Source organism: Xiphias gladius, chromosome 6 (genome assembly GCF_016859285.1).
Source record: "Xiphias gladius isolate SHS-SW01 ecotype Sanya breed wild chromosome 6, ASM1685928v1, whole genome shotgun sequence".
Classification (NCBI taxonomy): Eukaryota; Metazoa; Chordata; class Actinopteri; order Istiophoriformes; family Xiphiidae; genus Xiphias; species Xiphias gladius.
In genome coordinates this window covers 16,750,388-16,773,948 of record NC_053405.1, presented here as the reverse complement: position 1 = coordinate 16,773,948, position 23,561 = coordinate 16,750,388, and the positions used below count along the sequence as shown (strand labels likewise).

Genomic DNA, 23,561 nt, shown 5'->3' with positions numbered 1-23,561 from the left:
CTAGCTGTGTCCTTTTGGGCTTGATATTCCCAGATACACATATCTGACCCTCATCCGGTTCTTGGCCGAGCAGGAAGTGAAGCACAGTTAAACACCTGACATTGTCAAACAAGATCGTTATTTAGATGGCATTTACACCACTTCTGAAGACATGGAAACAGACTGTAGTGTTTTTATAGGAGTGAGAACCATCTACAACAAAAGGTCTCCAGTGACAAGGGTTTATGGTATAAGGGGACTGATGCCGAACAATATGGACCTTTAGAAGAATAGGCGGTCAAGGTGAGGCGAAATAAACAGCTACCAAAGACTACTTAAATATTAAAATTTAAGATGCACGTTAATATGATGATAATCAGATTTACTTTGATTCACGTCCATCACCAAAATCTCGAACCTCCATAAACCACCAAAATTCCATTAAAACAACCTTCTTGGGAACAAGGAGCTTGAATTTACACTGCCACATGATTTGGCAGTGTGAATTAAAAAATAAAGGATTTCCAGTGTGTAGCTGTTATAGCACATCAAGCAACGAGGAAGCGGACAGTCATACTTGAGCAACCAAACCTACCAGAAATAACTGTGAGCTGCATATGTATTAAAAGAAACACAAACAATTAAGAAGAGCACAAGAAAAATGTGTGTTTGGAATACAATAATTCTCACAGAATCACCACCGCTTTCAATTCATAATCGTGTTTCACAGGTCTGCATCTAGGTATACACATACACACACACACACACACACACACACACACAGACTCACACAGTTTGACTCACCCACTGAGGACCACAATGAAGTCCATGACGTTCCATCCGTTCCTGAGGTAGGAACCTTTATGAAATACAAAGCCCAGGGCAATGATCTTTATCCCAGCCTCAAAACAGAACATCCCGATGAAGTAGGGCTCCGTCTTCTCCTGTTAGTGCAAAGCAAGAGTGCAGCGAGGTAATCAGAGTGATTATTAGCTCACACTGAACTGAAGTGGAAGCACTGAGAATGCAGGTGTGTGTCAAGACTGGGGTCAACTTTTTCTTTTTGGAGGATCTATAGACTCCATAAGAGGCCATTTAAACATATTTTTCAATTTCAGCAACTTGATAGAAGATTGTGAAATGTGTGTGTGGTGTGTGTGCAGATGTTTCCGTGTGAGAATATCTCACCAGTCTCTTGGACATGGGCGTTTTGTCCTCTCCGGGAAGGTGCTGTTCCAGAGCCAAGACGATACAGTTGGCGATGATGGTGGCGAGGATCATGTACTCGAATGGAGTGAAAGGCTGAAGTTAAGGAACTCAGCAAACTTTTAACTGACTTAATATTGACTTCCTAGTAATTTATGTTTCCCTAAAGAATAAGGCTGGTGATTCGATATTTTTGTTACTGCCAACAAATCTCATGAAAAAATCAAAACCAGAGATATGATTCCAGCATTACCTACTGTCTATGGCTCTCAGGCCCAGCCTATTTACTCCTACTGAAGATGTAAATCTCATCAATAGGTAATTTCTTTCATAGGATTTGTTGACAGTAGGAAAAAAAAAACCTTATCCTCTAAGTAATGTGTTTAAGTGACACATGGCTTATTCACAGAAAAGCAAACAGCCAGACACAGAGAAAGCTCTAAACAGGTTTCCAGGTCACAGTCAAACTCAAATGGGATGTGCTCTATTCATCATAGCACAATAGTAGTTCAGGAAATGTGTGTAATGTTGTACAAAGTACATGTACATGTACACGTATAAGTCTATTATATTAGGGAGATTAAGATTCAGATTCAGTAAGGGATTGGAAAAAAAATATCCAGTTAATTACAGTAAATCAAGCCCAGCAGCACTGCAATTACAGTGTCATGTAAGCAAAGATAGACAAGCTACCATTAATTCCTCTGTATGAAACAGAATTAACCTGGCATGTTATAGTCCCCGGGGCTGTAGATACAACCAGACACAGGCTGCACCTTATCTGAGGTCAGCTGACACAAAGAGCGACACAGACATGTGCACACACACACGCAGACATGTGCACACACACACACACACACGCAGACATGTACAGACACACACACGCAGACATGTACAGACACACACACGCAGACATGTACAGACACACACACGCAGACATGTACAGACACACACACGCAGACATGTACACACACACACACACACACACACACACACACACACACACACACACACACACACACACACACACACACACACAAAATCACACACTGGGGCAACAGAGGGTTTTTCAAGGAGGGATGATTGGGTAGGCCTGAGATGTGATCCTATAAACAGGGTCACTCTTTCTACAAGCTTTACATCCTGTTCCATGGGACCTGTAATGGTTGTCAGTTCAACTCCTGCTGCTCTAGTGCTGAGCTAAGCCAGCAATGTGCTCTTTATCTAATGCTCTGCGTGGGCAGTCCCCTCTCTTCTGGTTATGTGCAGGAGAGGTAGGAAGGAAGGGAGCTTAAATCTGCAGAGAAGAGACAGGGAGGGAGAGCGGAAGAAAGGAGGAGGCAGAGTCAACAGGGAAGACTGAAACAGGAGCAAGTGTAATGGCGATGAAGTGTGATCAGTGGACGAGAAGATGACGGTTACATCGAGAGTCAGAAGCCTGCGAAATAGGTGGCTGAGGAAGAGGCAATGCGACCAAATAAAACGGACACCGGACAGATCGATGTTGCGGTGGCAGCTGTACCCAGCAGGGTTGCTCAGGGACAAGTGAGTGATGAGAAGCTAAATAAACAGAGCAAATTCACCAGCCTGCAGGGGTTCCAACTTAAACCTTGGCTGCACCACAGATTGACTCAGTGGTTGAAAGTTAATTGCTTAGAGATTTTGCGAAAAAAGGAAACCATAGCAGCCATCACCAACCAGTAGATGATGAGCATCAAAACAAACTATAAAAAGTGGCTTAGTGATATAATATCAGTCTCAATCTGAGAGGCTGTTTTTAAGTTTGTTTTTATCTTTTCAAGAAGTGAAGTGTATCTTTTGATGCTCTCCCCTACAATAACCGGCATCACTTTAGCCTCACCGAGAGCCCTAAGCAGCAGCAAGCCGCCACACCCCACATTCCCGCAAACACAACAAACTGGAAGGGGGGGGAAAGGGGGAGAAAGAGAGAAAATGAAGATAGAAGGAGAGAGGAGAGAGGTATCCACGGCAACAGGCTTCTCTTCGAGCCAAAAGTCAATGCTATAAGACGGGTTACTGGGCAGCTGAACTATCTCTGTTACAAACACACACACACACACACACACACACACACACACACACACACACACACACACACACACACACACACACACACACACACACACACAGGGGCTACAGCTTTATTTTGTGCTAATTATAACCACTATATGACAGATCTTAAAGAGCAATAGAAAGGTTAGTATCATTCAAATAAATTACATTTTTAACAGAACTATTGTCAGGGGCATTACCTAGAAAAATGTTTAGACTTTGTCCTAGATTTGAAAGTGTATTCACTGCTAAAAATACAAGAGGTAAAAGTGATACATTCATGTGTGTTTTTATCTTCTTACATGTGTTTCTTTCATTGTATTAATCTTTTTTGTGATGTGAATATTTCAGTTCTGTTGTGATAGTTGTTTTTGTGGGTCTTGTCATTGTGTGATGTTCACCAGTATTCAGTATTGTCTATATAAAGTTATTACAGAGACCCTGTGAGGTCAACACCAGGCAGTGTTTCAAACCATAATGCAGACTAAAAAAACATTTTTAACATTTTTTCTCCTTGCTCTGCCTAAGAGTGGCCAAAGAATGATTTCTTTTCTGTGACCAGCCTTTACCAACTTTAGAAGCACCTTAAACCTGCAATAAAACAGATTTTTGGCCACTTGGGGGCAGTGGAGAAGAGTAACCACAAAGTTGGTGATTTTTCTCTCTGGCTTATCATAACAAGCAACATCCTTTACATATAGACAGTCGTTTTATTCATTGTTATTACTCATTGAGTATTTAGCCTCTGCAGCCTTTTTGATGCATTCATATACTCTGTAACTACAAAAATGTTCTGACATATTTGCCCAATAGCCTCCAAACAACGAATGGGTCACGTCTGATACTGTATAACTGATGCTCCCTGACTTCCGCAGACATTTTAATAATTTTTCTCCATGTAACACTGTAAAAATTCAATGTTGAGTTCACCATCGGGTACACACTCAACAACTATCTTTAACAAAAACATTCATCCCTTCTAAGTGCTGTCCTGGGTGTCAACTGGTGTGTGATGTCGATCATGGATAATCTACCAGCTTTAGCAGCAAGGCGTCTCATGAGCAATCTTGTGAGTCACAGTGACGCGGGAACTCTGCCTCGATTCCTCAAACATGCGTGTAAAAATAGACATGGAGACAGAATGTGATGCCCTGCTCATCTGTGAATACGCTCAAACCCAGATTAGGTCCGAACCCCTGTGATTATTATTACATGGAGGTGAAAATCCAAATGAATCATGGGCATCTGAGCCAGGTTTATTGGAAATCTGTGAAATATCTGCAGCATGTGTGTTTCTGAGTGTGTGTCATAGGCAGAGAACAGCATTAATTATACAAAAAGAGAGAAAAGCCAGGGTGTAATCTCCATTTGGAAAAAATGAAATCTGCTCTTTTTAAGCCTGGAGAATGTAGACACTGATACACTACAATTTTAGTCTCTATTGAGAATTCAACCTGTGCTGTTATGAAAACATGGTTAAGAAAAAAGATGCTGTCAGCTGAATGGTTTCAACTGATTTCTGTATCAAACACACCTTCCGCTACATTCCCTCTAAAGTCTGCTCTCATTAAAGAGGTAAAAAAAAAGCAAGCCATAAGCAGAAAAACTGTTTTTATAATTGGAAATAAATGAGAGCAGGACCATAACTCCACCAGGACACAAGGGTCATTTCCTTGGTAATTTTCCATTTCCATTGTTCATGCAAGGATGAAATTTAGTTAAAGGGGAATTAATGGTCTTTCTCAAGTTTAAGTTGACTCTGGAGGCATATGCACAAAATTCGCCATGTAAAATGCTCACTGTATTATATTACCAATCTGTGTATTTTAAATCCCGGTTAGGGTGCTGAGTGAGACCTATGTGTCTAAAACTGTTTATAAAAAAGAGCAGTGAATAGCTAAATTGTCTAATTGTCTGTTTTGTACCTAAAAACTAAGTCTGGCAACCAGCATGCATGTCTTACTCTCACATGGTTATTCCTCTGTGCCCTGAAGATACAAACTCTATTAAGTTCAACAGTCAACTATTTAGAGGCGTACTTTCACAATGGGAAACTTCCCGCTGCGGTGGATCCCAGTGGGGATCAGACAGGGGGAGCAGCTGCCAGTCCTCCCCAGGCCTGCCACACTAAATTCAGGCCGTGTGATTCATTAGCCCTGCCTCTTCCCAGCCAGGCCTCGATCAGCATCCGTTGACTGCCACCTCTAGCAGGTAGACTGACAGTCACACTTACACACACATGTGCACACCCATTTAATCACCCCTTACTCCCATGAACTTGCACAAAGGGATATAAGGGAGAATATGTACTCAAACTAATGTCAAAACAAAGTCTAATATGCTCTTGTAAGCCCACACAAGCCTCTCTAGCTCCAGTGTTACACACCCAACCGCGGAAGCCACTGGATAATTCCTGGACTGATCATCTGCTGTTAACTGAGCACTCAGAGAAAAAAGAGCCACTTACAGCGAGGTGACAGCAGCAAGTTGTGCTCCCAACACATGGCTGACCTTTATCCTGCAGAGATTGTGTGTGTGCATCTGTGTGGACCCTTGTACTTCTATCTCTGACAGGACCACTTTGAGTTTTAGACAATGAGAGTGGGGCCGCAAATAACAACTACTTATATTATTGATTAATCTGGCAATTATTTTCTCAATGAATTGTTTTGTCGACAAAATGTCTGAAAATAGTGGAAAAGGTCTGTTACAGTTTCTCACAGTCCAGGGGGATGTCTCAGGATGTCTTCTCTAACGAAAAGTCCAAAACCCAAAGATACTCGGTATACTACTGCATAAGACAGCATAAAATCCTGACATTTGAGAAGTTGAAACCAGGAAAAGTTTACCATTTTTACTTTAAAAAATTATTAAAACGATCATTTGACTATCAAAATAGTTGCTGATAAATTTTCTGTCAGCTAACAGCTAATGGATCAACCTACTAATCGTTGCAGCTCAGAGTTATGACATCTTTGGAAAGTGAGGATCCTTTAGGTGGTCCTCACTTCTTCAAAGGTTTGTTCAGGGGTTAAGACTTTTAGGATTAAAAATAGAAAGTGCTCCTTTAAGTGGTAGCACTAAGTCCATGGGAATAGAAAGAAAACGAAGAATCTTGCACACTGTCCATTACTTGCACTCACTTTATGAAATGAGGGCAAATAATGGACAGTGTGCAAGACTTCTTTGATTTCTTTCCAAGTCAAGAGCTTTCGATCCTACCCACCTGTCACTAAGACTTTATGGTGTGCAATAACTTTGTTGAAATTGGAATCCGAAAGGACATGCAAATAAAATACAGAGCTTTTCACACTGAGGAAGGCATGGCTGAAGCATATGCTGGTTGCTGGGCAACCTCACAGAGACAACAAGACTCTAGGAAGTCACTCCTCCTGGCCAAGAAATAGTCCAGAATATAATCCCTTGTAAAACCATAAATTGGCGTTTGTACACTTCAATTTTTGTTCAGATTGAACAAACGAGATATAACATGTCAGAGCTATAGAGGTGCTGGTAGGTGGATTTTTTTACCCTTGGACTGTTTCGTCCATTTCTACTCCTTATACTAGGCTAAGATAATCGGCTCTAACGGGCTCTAACTTCATATTTAACAGATATACGAGTGGTATTGATCTTCTCATCTTAGTCTATCAGCAAGAAAGCAAATAAACATATTTCCCGCAATGTCAAAATATTCCTTTAAGTACAGTTTGCTTATGATACTTCTGGTACTTGAAGGACTAAGGACAGTAAATGTTAGGATAAGGGCTGCAGAATGCACTCTGTCAAGGACGGTCCTCGCAAGTATGATCACACGTTTATATGTCTTGACATGTACAGTATGTGTTAATATTTGTGCTCACTTGCGTATTTGCTACACTCAAAAAACGATTCACATGCAGCGCAGTGGATTGAGCTCACTCATCACAGCCACAGTGGATATTGACCAGAACACAGCATCCTTCAGCTCAGCATCACTCCCTTCAAAACCATATTAGCAAACAATATAATACAGTATGACTCAATGAGTAATGACTAGTTGTAATAGCACATGACACAAAGATCAGACATCATTACATATAATTCCTGTTAATGTCTGATAATCAGATACAGTAGAGCTCATTAGATGTAATGAGACACTCCCTCCACAACAGCACATAAACCTGGAGTTTGTTCAGTCTGCCTCTTTACCTTCTGGTCACTACAGAACACACGATATTTTGATTTAAAGCCAACTGTGTTCCTGCCCCAGAGTATACGTGCCTGTAGGTGCTGTTATAACATCATTACTGGTAATGCCCCAACCACCAGAGGCCTGAAATATCTGTAATACGATAACCAACACACACACACACACACACACACACACACACACACACACACACACACACACACACACACACACACACACACACACACACACACTTCAAACTTTTTTTTCTCAGGTGTTGATTGAAATTCATCCCGTTTCTATTTTTAATCACCTCAATGGATGGGCGAACCCAGAGAAAACGACAATAGACAGCGATCAACAATAGAAGCACAGTCATTCTATTTACTGGGTTTTTCAAAATCAGCAGCGAGCCAGTCAGTCGGTGCGGGAAGCTGCTGAATGGAGCGGAACAATAGGAGTGAAGAGGCCACACCTGGCCCAGACACCTGGTGAGCTGCACACTAGCAGCACAAACACGCCACCGATGGACATTTGTGTGTGGTCGTCCTCCTCAGCAACAAGCAAAGGAAATACAGTCTCTCCCTTTTCAGTGATAGAAGAGCGAGTCATTAGGGTTGGGAAAGCAGCCAAATAATCATTCATGTAACAGCACAACTGAAAAATAATATAAGTGCTATGTAACATAGATAGGGCTACGGCTAGTTAGGGCTGCAACGCAATGTATAACAGTACAAAAAATGCTTATCACCGTTTCCCAAAGTCCAATGAGGCGTCTCCCAATGTCTTGTTTTGTCCGATCAGCAGTCCAAAACCCAAATATTTTCAGTCTGCAGTGATATAAAACAGAGAAAAGCAGCAAATCCTCACATTGGAGAAGCTGGAACCAGAGAATATTTAGCATTTTTGCTTAAAAAATTACAAAATGATTTATCAATTATCAAAATAGTTGCCGATTAATTTTATGTCCATCAACTAAATGATTAATTGACCAATCATAGCAGCTCTACTTGAGTTTGATATATGTACTGTGACTGTGATATGTACTTAAAACATCAGGAGAGACAGCAAGTATGATGGCAACAGTAGGTTTTCATAGCCTTTTGCTGACAGAAAAAATTTACAGACAGACACAGAGAAACTCCTCTCTGTTCCTCTAATCCACTTTCCACTGACAGCTCCTCCTTTTCTGCAGTATTTTTCATCCAGATAAAGCTATTTTAATAACCTGTATCAAACCTATATCAAATTTCATCCACTTTTGAATTATTGGCACACAAAGACGGTCAGATTTAGTGCTTGTTTTATCATGCCGTTTTATCGTGTTCCCAGTTCCTAATATCCTGTTGCAGTACTGGACACTGGTACTGTATTGGATTTTATCTCAATCATTCAACCAATCAATTAATGGACCAAAAAAGGTTATCACTCAAACAATTTCCAAACTGAACTCAGATCGCGTGTGTAAGCGTGTTTTATGTGGTGGTGGTGGCGGTGGTTGAATTTCTCATGTATAGTCCTATGTGTTCTGTCCATGGTGCTGAAATTCCCCACAGATTCTCCATTTCACAGAGAAACTAAGGGCAAAACGCTAAGGAGAATCTGACTGTTTAAGGACTTGATCATTCTGTGAAACTCTGTACACTTGTGGAAATATGAGGAAATTGTATTCGGTTTTTGGGGGCCATAAACAGATTATGAAAAAATGCTGCGTGTATGTCTGTTGACCAATCGGAAGACAGTTCACCAACCTTGTGTACTTTACTCCTACATGACTCCTTGTACATATTGGATGAGTGTGTGTTTGTATATTTCACACCTCAGCCGCTTCATTTTCACCATGAAGCAGAAAAGGATATGGCCACTCAATGATTTTCTTGGCGTACTTCCTGACCACGTTGTCCTCGCCAAAGATGAAAAGGGACCTGTTGACGGTGAAGCAGTTCTCCCTGACCGGGATGGGGTTGTACAAGGCCATGGTGCGGGCACGCTGTGCTTTGGTCTGCTTGAAGGCTGGGGAGATGCCACCTGTGGACACAGCCGCCCCATCGCGGTTCCGGTTGCGCTCGGACCCTCCATCCCCCGAGCTCAGTAAGCCCGGGACGTCGTCTCCAAACCGGGCCATTCTGTCAAAAGCAAACCACACGGGAGGGGAGACAGGGTAAGACAGGAGACGAGGAAAAAGGAGGTTACAGTCTCCTAGAAAGCAGGGTGCGGTGCTGCGCTCGGTGCGACCACGGCGGAGTGGCGAGATCCCGACCAGTTTTAGTCCATCGTCACTTCTATTCGCAAAAAACGCCGCTTTCACTGTCCTCAAACTTCAAAATCAGGTCAACACATTCACGGATTTTCGTCCAGTCGGTTCGGTGAGCAGCCGAGTCAAAGCAGCACGTCGATCCCCCTATCAAGTGCGCTCTGCGTAAAAAAGGAAACAAATCCAAAAAAGTCATTCAATTCCGCTCTATTTAAGTAATAAGTCGGCTGAAATGAAGCTGTGAAAACGGATTCATTTTGCAGAGTTTTATCCATCCAAACACTAAAATGAGAAAAGAGAAAAGCTGCAACAGGTCACGTCTTCAGCCATCCTCAGTCCCAATGAGCGAAAAGGAGAAGAGCAGGTTGATCCATGGATGTTTAAATAAACTAGCATCAGTGCACTGACTAATCCGGAGCACATCACTCCCGTCTCCTCTCTCCTCTTCTCTTTTCACTACCTACCACAAGAGCACTATCCTACTGCATGTGTAAGAGCCCGGCGGGGGGTGGGGGGCCGGGTGGGGGTGGTGGAAACTTTGGCATTTTCCACAACATTTCTCCCCGGAACAACGATAACAAAACTCGGCTACGTGTCACACCGGGAGGGGGACAATTCCTCAATCCGCCTTGTCCGCAGTGGGATAGTGAAGGAAGCATCCTCCTTCTCCCCGCACGGCAAGAGCAGGAGGAGAGAGGACAACAGTGTCTCCTAATGCGACAGGATCAACACACCTCTCCTAACCTCTGTCCAACCCTCCCCGTGCAGTTTGAGACGCGCAGATCTAGTCAACAAACCGTGTGTTGACAGAAAAACAGGGGAAGGGAAAAACATGGAAGTCGTGCATGGAATTGATAAAGTCCCAATGTAATGAAAACAGTTATTAGATGCAACTGCTTCCATTATGATGAGTGAAGCTTATGTAAACCAACTACATTCAACATTAGACAGCGCGTAAACCTGTTTATTACAACTATTAATTTACAGCCAACACCGACCTTATGCTTTTCATTTAAATGGGCGTGAAATGCGTATAAAATGTTAAAGTTGTACTGTGGGATCACAACGGCTTCCTGTGTGACTGGTGAGCTACAGCTTGAAGAGGGGCCACGCCGTGATGTTCGCTCTGACTTGTGTCGTTCACCTTGCACGGTCACACCTCAGGGCGAGAAAAGCGGATGCTGGTCACGTATCAGGTCTGGAGGGGAGCAAGCAGCAGTTGTGGAACACCCAGCCCGGCAAAGACACTCAGGAGGAGGACGGCATCTCTGGCCAACTACTGGGTTCACAACCTACTACTGCAAGGCACGGCGGCGAGGGGGGGGGGGGGGGGTCGTGCTGCTGTGCGCTGGCTGGAAGTGATCACATCTGCTCCCATGAGGATGGGAGATTTTTTTTACAATGAAGGGGGTGGGCGCGTAGGGGGGGCAGGGCGCAATGCACGCTGTCAGATATGAGAAACAAGACTACAGGCCTAGAGGAAGCAATAAAAGGATCATTCTGGCGATTTTCTTTTGTTGTCAACAAATCTCAATGCACTGACTCGACTAACAAGTACCGTCTGTGTAGTCAAAGACTGATCAATTTTATTTCTCTGTGCCACAGACATCCATTGTCGTTATAACAACAAAAAAACTATTGAAAACATGTAAAAACACAATTTTGAATAGATCCAATTGTCACATACACGTACGCCTACATGCTGCATTGTATATACTTGCACTCTATGTCTCTGTATGTCTCTGCATAGTCAAGTGTAATACATACAGTACAAACAGACACACATGCACACAGTCTGTTTTATCTGTTCTGTTATTTACACCCTGAATCTGTGTAATCTGCGAATTTGTTTGTTCTAAGCTTAAAGTAAAAGTCTAACCGGGGACCTTTTGTAAATACATACAGTACAACTGTTTGCGTTGCTTCTCTCTATATGTAACAATGTTTATCTCATGTTAATATTTTAAATAATCAATGAGCCACATCTTTGGCATTGGGTGACATGTTTCTTCATTATCATGATTATCATTATAACGCTATGGTTTATTGTTAGTCAATCCCACACACACTGTCCTGCTGCAATTGCTCACTACCAGACTAAATGTGTATTAATGCGTCACATTTATAGTCCCCAACAAATGCAGTGCTTATTGCTGCCTTATTCTTCAAATGAGGCAATTTTTGGGACGGGAGCTCTGCACAAAAAAGCCCCCCGCCTAAAATATATGAAGCAAGATGTATCACAACGCCTGAATGAAAGCCTTTACTCTTAAAGAGCATCAAGCTGAGAGAGTCACTGGAAAGTAAAATTCACCAGCCACCATCATTTAATTTTTTAAACTGAGATAGTAAAGTGATAGTGATGGGGACTGAAGACAAAGGAAGGAAGAACAATGGGAGTGAATTTACCACAAGGCTGACACTGATGGGTATTTAGTGATGGCGGTATCACGAAGGCAGTGATCACTGTAGTGTGGCCTATAACTCATTAGTGCGCCATCACATTATGGGCATTAAAAATAGAGCACACAACAGACAGAAATCTCACGTCACTCTCATTATGCACGGTGAGAAGAGTTGTACAACTTTTCAGTCTCCTCCAGTTATCCGGCAAAAACACTGCTCTAGAAAAGTCACATTTCACTTGCTTTTGTCATGTCAGTCTCGGCTCTGTGTGACAGAAATGTTACATTTTCCACTTCCTCCACGCAGCAGCGAGCAAGCGATACCATTACATTGTTTTCTGCCAGTATGAGAGCGTGCCGCAGCAGTCACAGCTTTCTTGACTCAGAGTTGAGGGGTGAATTATGGTAATTAGGTTTTAGCAATAGGGATGATTAGGGTGGATGACAGTTCTTTCCTGTAAAAAGGCTGAGAGCAAGAACTTCTCTATGTTTTAGATTATGTTTTAAATCAAGTTTTTTTTCTCTAATTAAAAAAAAACACCTTGTTGAATCAAAGTAACAGTTATAAGGACTCTGACCAATCACTCCTGCTTCGATTAGAGCACAATAAAACCAACAAACAAACAAAAAAGGTTTACATTGAGACCACTGGCCCTAAGGTTACTTGGTACCACTTTCTGATACAGCAGCCTATGTAAAGAGCTTATTAGTTTTAACTAATAGCTTTATTTATGCATCATACATCATTTGGAAGCCAATAGCAACTTTTTGAACGTCAGGATGTAATAAAAAATCCCTTTGGCTGTTGTTTATCCTATTTGATCATAAATATTAGCCATTCATTAATAAATGCTCACGGGTTCATCAATTTCTAATAAGTCATGCAGTTACAAATGTTCATTAATCTTTAATAACAGGGGTTTTTTTAAATCAGTTTTTTTTTCTCCCAACAATTCATCAAATTTGCAGTTGTTCATAGACTTTGGCACTAGGTACTAAAGTGCTCAAACAGTCCATTGGAAGGATCTTCTTGATGAACTACAAAGTTATCTGAAAGATAAAGCAAGTGATGTTCTCATTAGGATCTTATAACTGATCAATAAAGCATTAGTAAACCTAACAACTCTGACTGCTCTTCCTTTGAAAGGAGATGGATTATTGTGGCTTTTACCACTGCTAAATGGATACTACCCTGGAGTCCCTGGAGGAATGCATGTGTATATGGATGTTTATTTCCGACAGGTCTGCTATTAAATGAATTGATCCTGGTTTGTATTTGTTCCCTTGTTCAAACTTTCAATAAAATGTTCATCATAAAAAAATACAGCATTAGTAAATGATTTATTAGCCATTAATAAGGTCATTAGTTACAGCTTATAAACCCTTTATAAAATATACCTTATTAAAAAGTAACAATTTGTTTTAAAGGTGTCAAAACAAACGGATTATGTTCGAAATGATATAACTCAAGATGTTGGATACTGAAGCTACAATAAAAGGATCTGGTGATATGTCAATCACCAGAAAAGCCGCAGCAACGGTAATAAGTGTTTTGTCTTCGCCGTTGATCGCGTTCTTTTTTAGACTGTAACCCTACCTCTGAATCCTTCCTCTTCCTAGGTTTTTCCACCATACTCCTAGAAGCTGTAGCCTAATCCGTCTCCATCGCTACGGTTGCTCCCCTCTTCAGCTCTGGCAGGCTTGCTGGTTGATGCAAAATGCATTGCTACCGGCGTGCAGCGCGGGAATGTCTCCAAAGACACCAGATTTATAACTCTGGCATACTGCAGAATACAGAGAGATTTACCTGGCATTGATACGCTTAATCAGCATTGTGTGAACTTGTTTGGCAAGGGCTTGAATGTCACAGATGTTCACTGACATGTAAAAGTCCCGCACTCCAGCGTTAAATTTTCAATACGTAAAAAGACTACAGCTTAAAGGTGATGGTTATAAAGGAGAGAGAACATCTTTTAAGACATCTGAAAGACCTGTAAGATTTAACAGAATAAACTAATAATTCAAAACAGAGCCGAGAGAACTGTGAGAAATCCAAAAAGAACTAAAGATCTTTCTCAGAGAGGTGAAAGAAAGTATTTTTAAAACTTTATAGAAACCGTAAAATATTCTATTGTAAAAGCTGAAAATTCTATCAAACTTTTGGACTAGACTGTGGTCGACTGTATCAAAAACAGATTACGTAGACAAATTAAACTGAAGAACAATAACCACAATACCGAAGTTTTCGAGTATAAATACTGGCATGTAATACTGGCATTTAATTTCACATTGCAGACGTGCTGTTAAGGTCTGAAAATCTTCTGTTAGCTGTAAGAGATGTCTATCTTGCAAAAATCTAGCTGAGGGGCCCAGGGTTACCACGGTTACCTGCTGTCATGACAGCATGTTGACAGTTCCTGCTCTGGTAATGGGACTTAGCGCCACAGGACTGAGGTGTGGACAAAGCTTTCAATTCAAAAATGGAGCACGTGAACGGGGATACCTGACGGGCTTGTATCTGAAACCTGGTCATTATCCTTCTCTTTGCTTAATAGTCTTGTAATTAAATTAGCTACTTGCCCTGAGGGAAAAAACAATCATGTTAAAACCCACTTGTGAATTCAGCGCACGTGTGTTTATTTAACACGTTTGGTTGTTAAATGTAAACATCTTCAGCTCCCTACATCGTTTCCTCAATAAAGCACTAAATGCTAGATTACAAAATTTAGGTGATGCAAAAGAGAAGTGCAAGACAAATAATAAGAACAGTTTATGAATATAGCTCTACATGACAAAAAATAAGGTCTCCGGTGTAGGATAAAGGAATACCCACTCCTACAAAATGTCCTGTTTAAAACAGTTTAAATTAAAAGCTGAAACTGTAATAGTATGCATCTTTAGTTCTTGGATGACAAAATGATAACGATTTTACATAGCTTTAATTATATAACAAGTTTAACATATTCTGAATGGAACTAATACTAAATGATTTACTTGGGCTATTTATGTACGTGTTTCCAATTTTTGTTCCTATAGCAGCACTTTAATTTGAAACCAAGTCAGTTAGGTGAACTGTAATTAACAAAGGAAAATGAAAAATTAATTATTGACTAAATGACAAGTACTGTAATTGGAAGAGTGAAAGTGCCGGCAGCTACTGTAGTGAGTAGCACAGAGAAGACATTATTTCCTCAGTGCTGTGAGACAGACAGAGACGTCATAAGGAATCTCTGTGTCTGTCTGAGTTAGACGTGTCAACACATTTTCATCAGTGTGGAGAACGCGCTTGTCGACAGCCATGGGAGGGGCTTTAATTGTGCAGGTATAAAAGAGCAGGTCAAAACACACACAGAGGCAGAAAAATCATAACACGTCAACATCCTTTAAGAGTTTCATAATTGTTTAAGAGTGCTTATTTTTGCCACTTTTATTTATTTTATCCCATTATCCATTGTTTAAACTGTGTATTCGAGGAGATATTGTTTGCTTGAAAGTTTAGTGACTATTGACAGACTAACCTAACATGAAATTGTTTTCGAGCTGTCACCGCCACAATAGTTTCTATAGCAACAAGACATCCTTGAAGAGATGATGTTGACCATCTTACACATACTGCCGAAGATGTGAGCAACAAAGTGGTCTTACCCATATTTGTTGCAACAACTGTGCTTAAAAATATATAATAAACATAAACAAACATAAGAGTACAACCTCAAAACACAGGGAACTTTAGAGGAACAGACCAGTTTTACTAAATCTTTTGTGCCTCATTCCAGGCAACACCTTGAAGCTCAGCTTGAGTGTCATCTGGGGTACAATGCATCCTTTATGCACATGTATTTAAGGGAGGACAAATAACAGGGGGACAACTGTGGGGATTTACCCATTTAACTTCATACAGTTTGCAAGGAACCATTTTGCATATCCACCTCTCAGAAAGTTCCAGTCCAGCAGATGCAATGAAACAGGAAGGTTGTGGTGGGAAAGAAAAACTTGACAGCAGAATAGGGGCACCACAATAATGTAGGGAAAAATTTCAAGATTGTTTGAAAGAGTGTGGCATTGGAAAATGAACACAACATCTCACTGTTTTATCAAACTAATCACCAAACAAAGAGGGTTTGTAGTTTTGTGGTGATTGAAGTAAAATTTCAACTTGAGATTCACTAGTGAGCTAATGCAATATAGCTGAGTGCATGCTTTTGAAAATGCATTATATGTTTCCTAAGAGTCCCTTTGTCACAGCCATGGAGCGGCAGCAGCTCAATGAACATCAAATTCAACTTCAAGTTTAGGATTAATGACCACAGAGCCTTAACTCCCTGTCTGCTCTTTGTTTGGTGTTCTAACACAGTCAGATATTGTGTTCATTTATTTATTATCAGTTACTGCTCTCTTCCTCTCAGTGCTGGTCTCTGAAGAATACTACTTGATTAAATCCCCCCCACCCACCCACCCACCACAGGCTTTTCTCATACCTGTGTAAATTTGCACCTGCTCTTCGGGGCCACACACAAAACCCAGAACAGAATGAGGAGTGTTGTGATGTGATGTGATGTGATGTGATGTGATGTGATGTGATGTGATTTGATGTGATATTTCCTCCTGTTATTTGCACAATGTTCACCAAAATACATATGAAATAATGAGAGGGTTAAACTCTGCTAATCACACAGGGAAATGTGTGTTTTTCCCTGGCCACAAACTGTACCATAAAGAGCTGCAAAAGGTGTGAAAACATTGCCAAATTCTGAACTGTTGTCTTTTAGCTGTTATCTTGCCATTATACCATCATCACATCCTTTCAATCAGTTCAATGTTAAACTGAATTTAATGAGATTTTTTTTAAATTTGGAAAGATGTCATTATGTTTGGACTGAAATCAAGTCTGTTTTTGCAGATTATTCCTCAGACAATCATGGACTGATTGAGAATGCAGAACTGCATCATCACAAAAACAATCTGTTCACACAGTCTGCTGGCACAGCTAATGTATGTTGCTGAATGTCTGTACAAAGAATTAATATGGGTGAAAACGTAACCATACTGGCAAACGTAATGATACAATTGTTGAAATTGAAGGACTACTTCCCTTGTTTCCAATGGAAACGCGTATAGCGCACAGTTGGACACTTTGATGAACATGTGTTTGAAGCCACTGCTACAAATGTATTGAGATAATGATATAATATTTTTAAGTCATGAAATTAAACACGCCTTACCACTAAAAATGTATCTTTTTGGATATTATTAAACGTACTGTCGGTATGTGTCAAAAGTCATGTTCAAATTAATTAGCTTGTCTACTGAGTGAGGCTCAAACCTACAAAAACACATATAAGTTCCCCAAAAATAACCGCTGTGCTGGGTCAGTGTGCCATCGGCCTGGGCCCAGATTTCAACATGACACAAAAAAGCACAGGGCAAAACACAGAAGGACAGACAGACGACAAAGCCAGACCTATTGATGTGGCGAGATGAAGGGGCCAGGAGATTGGACTATATTTAGCTTCATTGAGATGGTAATGGTTGGAACATGAGAGGACATTTGTGTGTGTGTGTATGTCTGTATCTGGGTGTGTGTTAGTGATGAGCTGTACAAGCTCAGCCACCATTTGAATTTCTGGGCTTTACATTGGAAAAGTGTTTTTGATCATAGAGGCAGGACTAATTACAAGTGGGTTTGGCGGAATCAACAGTCATCTCTCTGTAATAACACAGAATGAAAATAGAAACACTGTTGAATTCTTTCCTGGCCTTGATCAGCGCCCGAAGGAAATAGGATGAAACACATTTACCCTGCGGCACGATTTCTCTGTGTCTCTTGCTCTCTCTCTCTGGCTTACTCTCTCTCTCTCACCCTCCTCTCTCTCTCCAGCTCCCTTACCCGTCACTCTCTCTACCCAACCCAGATTTCTGCTATCCACTGTTGTCTTCCTCCTCCTTGTTTCCTAGCAACTGAACTGACATGCCCCCTATTCTCAGCCTCGTGAATCTGCCACTGTAACCCCAGACTTCATAGAATAACCCAAATAAATCATTGTTCCCCACAGGGAGCTGAGTTATGGTTGTTGTCACCAGACAAACGACTCTGTCCACCAGCATGCTGTTAGCCTGGTTTCCACCATATTGCAAGTTTAGAGTGGTCAAAGCAACAGTTGGGCAGTGAAAAACCTGCTGCAGTTATCAACCAGATAACAAAACAAACTGACCTGTATACAGCTGTCTGAGATGCCCCATTAATTTAAGCAACTTAATTTAAAAAGATGAAGGCAAGCGTTTTAGGATTTTGTGAAATTAGCTGTGACTGCTTTCAGTAAATTTCAAAAGCATGCACTGCATCCACTGTTGAGAACGTATAGACTTGAAGAGGTTTAGCCTCACAATGACCTGATGTGTTTGGGAAATTAATTCACACAGGCTTTACACAGGTTTTGAAGACCGGGGAAGTTGAGCCGAACATAAGAAACACTGCAATGCAGTCTTTGTTAGGGTGAGCATATTAGTATTCAACCTAATAATTATTGTGGGTGGAAAAATCTTTAAAAAACAGCATTAAGACAATGAGTCAATTAAACTCTCCAAATAAAGCTCAACTAATTACAGTTTATAAACATCCAATCTGGGATTTTTAATCATTTAAATTACAATTATATTCCCATATACAACTGAAGTTCTATTGAATTCAAATGCTCAAATATAAGAGTTTGGCTTTTAGATGTACAATTCGAAACTCAACATATATGAACATATAAGCCTTTTTTACTACTGTGCTTACAAATAATCCTGAGGTAAAACAACCATTTTACAGACTTGGATTTGGTTGTTGTCTAATGTTTGTCCTAACAAAACGCTCCCAGTGCATTTGAGAGTGTTTTTTAAGTGACTTCTTTTTGCTTCAACTTGGATCAAATCTTGTGCCATTAAGTATTACCAGTTCCTTGAAGCTAAGTGAGACATCAGGTGATATATCACACCACTGATGATGAAACACTGGAAAAAATTAGGTCTTTAAATGAAAAATGAATTCATTAAAGCCTTAATTAAACAGTTAATGAAGGAATCAATTGTACAAAAAAAAAAAAAGCTGTCATGGCAGATTTGTCAAGTATTTGTAAAGAAAGAGCCTCAATCATAGTGCAGGTGGATGACATTTTCAGCTGATGCCAAAATTAGCTGCATATGTCCATCTAACACTTATTCATACGTGTACTAATTTTAATATCACACTATGCTATTATCCTAAAATCTGCCTAATCCTGCATAACCATTTCCTTGAAAAAAGACAAGAGTGGTGAGCAATAAGTTTGCTGAGAGGTTGTCACCACCTAGTGACAAATAGAGGTACTACATTTTTTTTTTTTTTTTTTTTTTTTTTTTTTTTAAATGGGACAGAAAATTCATCAATTTCAATGTCCTGTTTAGATCAATTTTTAGAACCTCCAGAATTCACTGATTCACTGCACCTATATATAAATAGGGCAATCCTTCATTTAAATGAGACAAATAAAGAGTTAGTAGAATAGGGGGAATCTAACAATTGATCCTGCTGTATCTTAGCTCAGTGTTTGTCTATGTTTAGGCAACCTAGTCAGGACTTTAAGTGTAATTCCCTGTAGACACATTTTTCCTAAAGTGTCTTCCTTTTGTCTGTTTTGATATTGTTACCAATAGTTAACATTTTTTAAAATGGAGTGAAATGAAATAAATAAAATAAAATCCTGTGATGCCACAGACTTGCATTGCCTCCCCAAGGAAAATAAGAGAAAACTTTCTGATCCCTAATTTTCTTATAATCTTTCAACATCATGGCATTTTTCAACATCACAGTTTTTCATGGCTGTAGAAATGTGAAAGCATTTTACTTTATACAGCCACCTTAGACAATGCATGCCTTTTCATTCATATGAATTCATGTAAAGGCCCCGAAAGTCACTTGAGAGGAATGGGAGGAATCTTGTAAATTTGCAGAATAAAAAAAACGTAACATGTAGTTCGCTTGTACATTGAAAATAACACATTTAGGTGGTTTGGGAAAATTATATTACACAACATTAATGGCCAGGGGTTTTAAAGACATTTCTTAGTCCAAACATTTTAAAAAAACATGGTGCAAAACCAAAAGGAAAAAAACTATTAAATCCAGATGATGGAAATCCATCATAATATACAGTGAAAAGGAAGTAGGAGGTGGACTGATCAAAAAAAAAAAAGAAAAGAAAAAGCCATGAATAAGAAATTTGCAATGACTGCTGCAGCCATTTACTTATTAATTAAACCATCCATTAGTCCATATATCTATCTGGCTCAAAATTTGACTGACTGAGGTGTGCTAATAATCAAACTGGCCTCCCAATAAATCAATATTGTCAACAGGCAGATGTAAATTTACCACAGAGGTGTGCGAGGGCTGGGTAGTCATAAGTAGATGGCTGGTAGGCTTGGGGCATGACACGGTACCACTGAGGCCTGGGAAAAGCTGGGTAGTACGCAGTGTGCATGAATGATGCAGGGAAAGGAAAGGAAAGTAGAGGAGAGGATGTGGGAGTCAGGTGAAAAGTTCTGGGACCTCTTGATTTACCCCAGATTCCCCATCCTAACCTCTTTCCACCTTTGATCAAAGCAAAAACTGGACTGAATATGAGGTAACTCAGTGAGTATGTCTATATTTTCTTTTCTTCCTCAGTGAAAGGCTGGATCCGTGTTCAGCCCTGGCATAGATCCATTGGAAATAAGCCCCAAAACTCTTAAGAACAATAAAATCTTGCCACAAAGCCCCAATTATAGGTTATTAGTGAAATAATTTTGCATGTTTGTGACTTTACTCAGATTCCTAAGAGTGTCCCAGCAGCTGCAGATTAGACAAGCTTGATTTTTCACTCGACATGACAGTGTTTCCCCACATAATTTTCTAATGGATTCTTAAGTGGCAGCTGCTCTGATCTGGAAAACCTACTGTGCAGACAAGTTCGACTGAAGCTGCAGTGAATCACGGCGCGTGTGGATTATGAATGCCCTCTAGTGGGCTAAACAACGCTAATTTAACACGCACAGGATCAAATCAAACTTTGGCTAGAGATTAAAAAGATGTTAGAATGATTCACCAGTTCGCTGTCTCTTTGCAGTCACAGCCACCGCTTCTCTTTATCAGTGTTTCAACATGCAAAGGGGGGTTCTAGTGTGAGGAGGACTGAACCAAATTTAACCTATAAAGAGGTTTAAAACTTAGACTATGTGAGGTGTCCCTTTCCTGTTCTCATTTTGCCTGTACATAAATAATTCTAAAAACAAAAACAAAAACTATTCTAATTATGAATTTTGATGCCTGTTTCAATATATTTACCCACTAGTTTCAAATGACAAACAAACAGACAACTGATTACTTCTGAACACCAGGCTGAACACCATCCATTTGTCTCATGAATGCAAAGGCCTGTTTGTGCAGTAAGCAGTTCTCAGCAGCTCCACTAGAGGTCACAGACATGGCGCTGAAGTCTCAGTTTGCTGCCATGTCGGATATTGATGAGGACTCACTTTGCTTACCCAGCATCCTTCTCCCCATTTGTCAGAACTACTCCCTTCTGGAGCAACATAAGTCACGGAGCTGCAACAATTGGATTCCCTGCGGGTTTGGGGGGAAATGGATGTGATGAATACCCCCAACCCACACACACACACACACACACACACACACACACACACACACACACACACAGAGACACGTGTGTCTGGCTTGTTTCCATGCATATTTGCCTCAAACAGTGGCTTATGTGTGGCTCTCAATGCTGATCACATTCGACCCAACCCATCACTGAATTGTAATCTCAAAATAGTGGCCATAAAAGGCAATGTACATTTAGTTAAGGTTCACTGCTAAGCCCATTTTGCTTGAAAACATCAGTAGCTGAAACAAATCCTGTTGCACTACAAAGGTATTATTTGCTCCAATAAGCTAGCAGCATTTCATTCTCAGAGCACAGCACAATCATCTTTGATATTTAAATATGAAGCTTTGAATAAACGGATGGGGAGTGAATTCAAGGTCTATGACGGAGCCCATATTCATCCTCCACAGAGTGTCAGGACTTTAATGTCCAAAGAAGCACATGACAGCTATAATTTCAGCATTTATGCAAAAAAGACATAGACACACACCTTTTAAAGTACATAAAGTATTAAAGCCTTATTCTAAAATGACAAAATCAGCCTGAAGACAGCTCACAGGCATAATAGAAAGAAGCGTGGAGAGCTGTTATTACATTTCTGTGTATATATTCAAACTAAATCCTGCCATAAAAGTATTATTCATAATGGCTTTCCAAAGCGACAATTAATTTTTAATAACTGCTTTTTATATAGAAAGAAATGTTTCTGGGATAGATGATTTGATTGGATTGCTCATTTACACCTTGACATCTTACAACCTCACAATTAACAGGAACGTTCAAGACCCAAACCTCCTTCCTCATGAAAGCTGAAGGGGGGGGGGTGTTAAATGTGTCATTTCTCTAGACAAACATCATTACTGTGGAGTGTTTTATTTATCTCTGTGCAGGCACATACGCTGGTGGAACAGGTTGACAGGTCATATTGCTTCACAGGACAGTGTGGGAGGTCAACATAAAGTGCTGTTTTTTTTTCCAGCAGAACCTATACAGCAAATAAGGTGCTCAGAGGAGCTCTGAAAACACATCTCTTATTCAAATAAAACTCTTTGTGAGAAAAAGTGCAAGCACATTGAGTTAAAATCATTATCTGACACTGATTTACATAATTTGTTTATCTATATGGTTTACTGAAAGAGTTTTACTTTAAGACAAAGGCTGATATACGATGTGTTTAACAAATTATAGACTTCTTAATCAGTGTTCAGACACTTCTTTGTAACTTGATCTCACTTTTTACTCCTTTGGCAGCTTTCTGTTGTATTTTCCAGAAGCAAAGACAACATAACTAAACCTTTTAACATACAAGTCCTTCAAGAATAAAGACGTAAATTGACAATTCCATCGGAAATTTCCATCCAGCACAGAGCCTGAAACATTATTTTAAGATATTGCTTGTAGCAAGTGAGTTATCGGTGCATTGATGATCTTAAATTATTAAACAGATAATAAATGTTGATCTATGCAAGTGGAAGCAAACCATGTGCATTTGGACTCAAAGCTGCACATCATTCTGTGTGTGTGTGTGTGTGTGTGTGTGTGTGTGTGTGTGTGTGTGTGTGTGTGGGTGTGCGTAAGCCCGTATGAATGTGAAAGTGTAATAGTAAATGAGAGAGCATGCTGCTGTCATGTGGTGTTGCATGGGAGGACCAGAGGCCATATTTCAGCGACTTCCCCTGGAGATGTAGCTGGTCTCAGTAAAGCAGGGCATGAGCCAAGAGATGCATGATCGTAACATTTAAGGCTGTAATACTGAAAGATGGGGAAGAGGGAAATGAGGACACCCAGACGATCTTCTGCGGTGAGAG

At 40.3% G+C, this 23,561-nt stretch overlaps 1 protein-coding gene across 1 annotated transcript in view; it reads right to left on the bottom strand.

The window, feature by feature from the left end:
• The window catches only part of LOC120790563 (voltage-dependent R-type calcium channel subunit alpha-1E), a 100,424-nt gene that overhangs the window by 56,868 nt on the left and 19,995 nt on the right, over window positions 1-23,561 (bottom strand). Inside the window, exons 3-5 of the mRNA XM_040128225.1 lie at window positions 9,289-9,555; window positions 1,168-1,273; window positions 784-923 (exon numbers count right to left, since the gene is read on the bottom strand). Coding sequence (XP_039984159.1) covers window positions 784-923; window positions 1,168-1,273; window positions 9,289-9,555 — 513 coding nt within the window. The remainder of the gene's footprint in view (window positions 1-783; window positions 924-1,167; window positions 1,274-9,288; window positions 9,556-23,561) is intronic.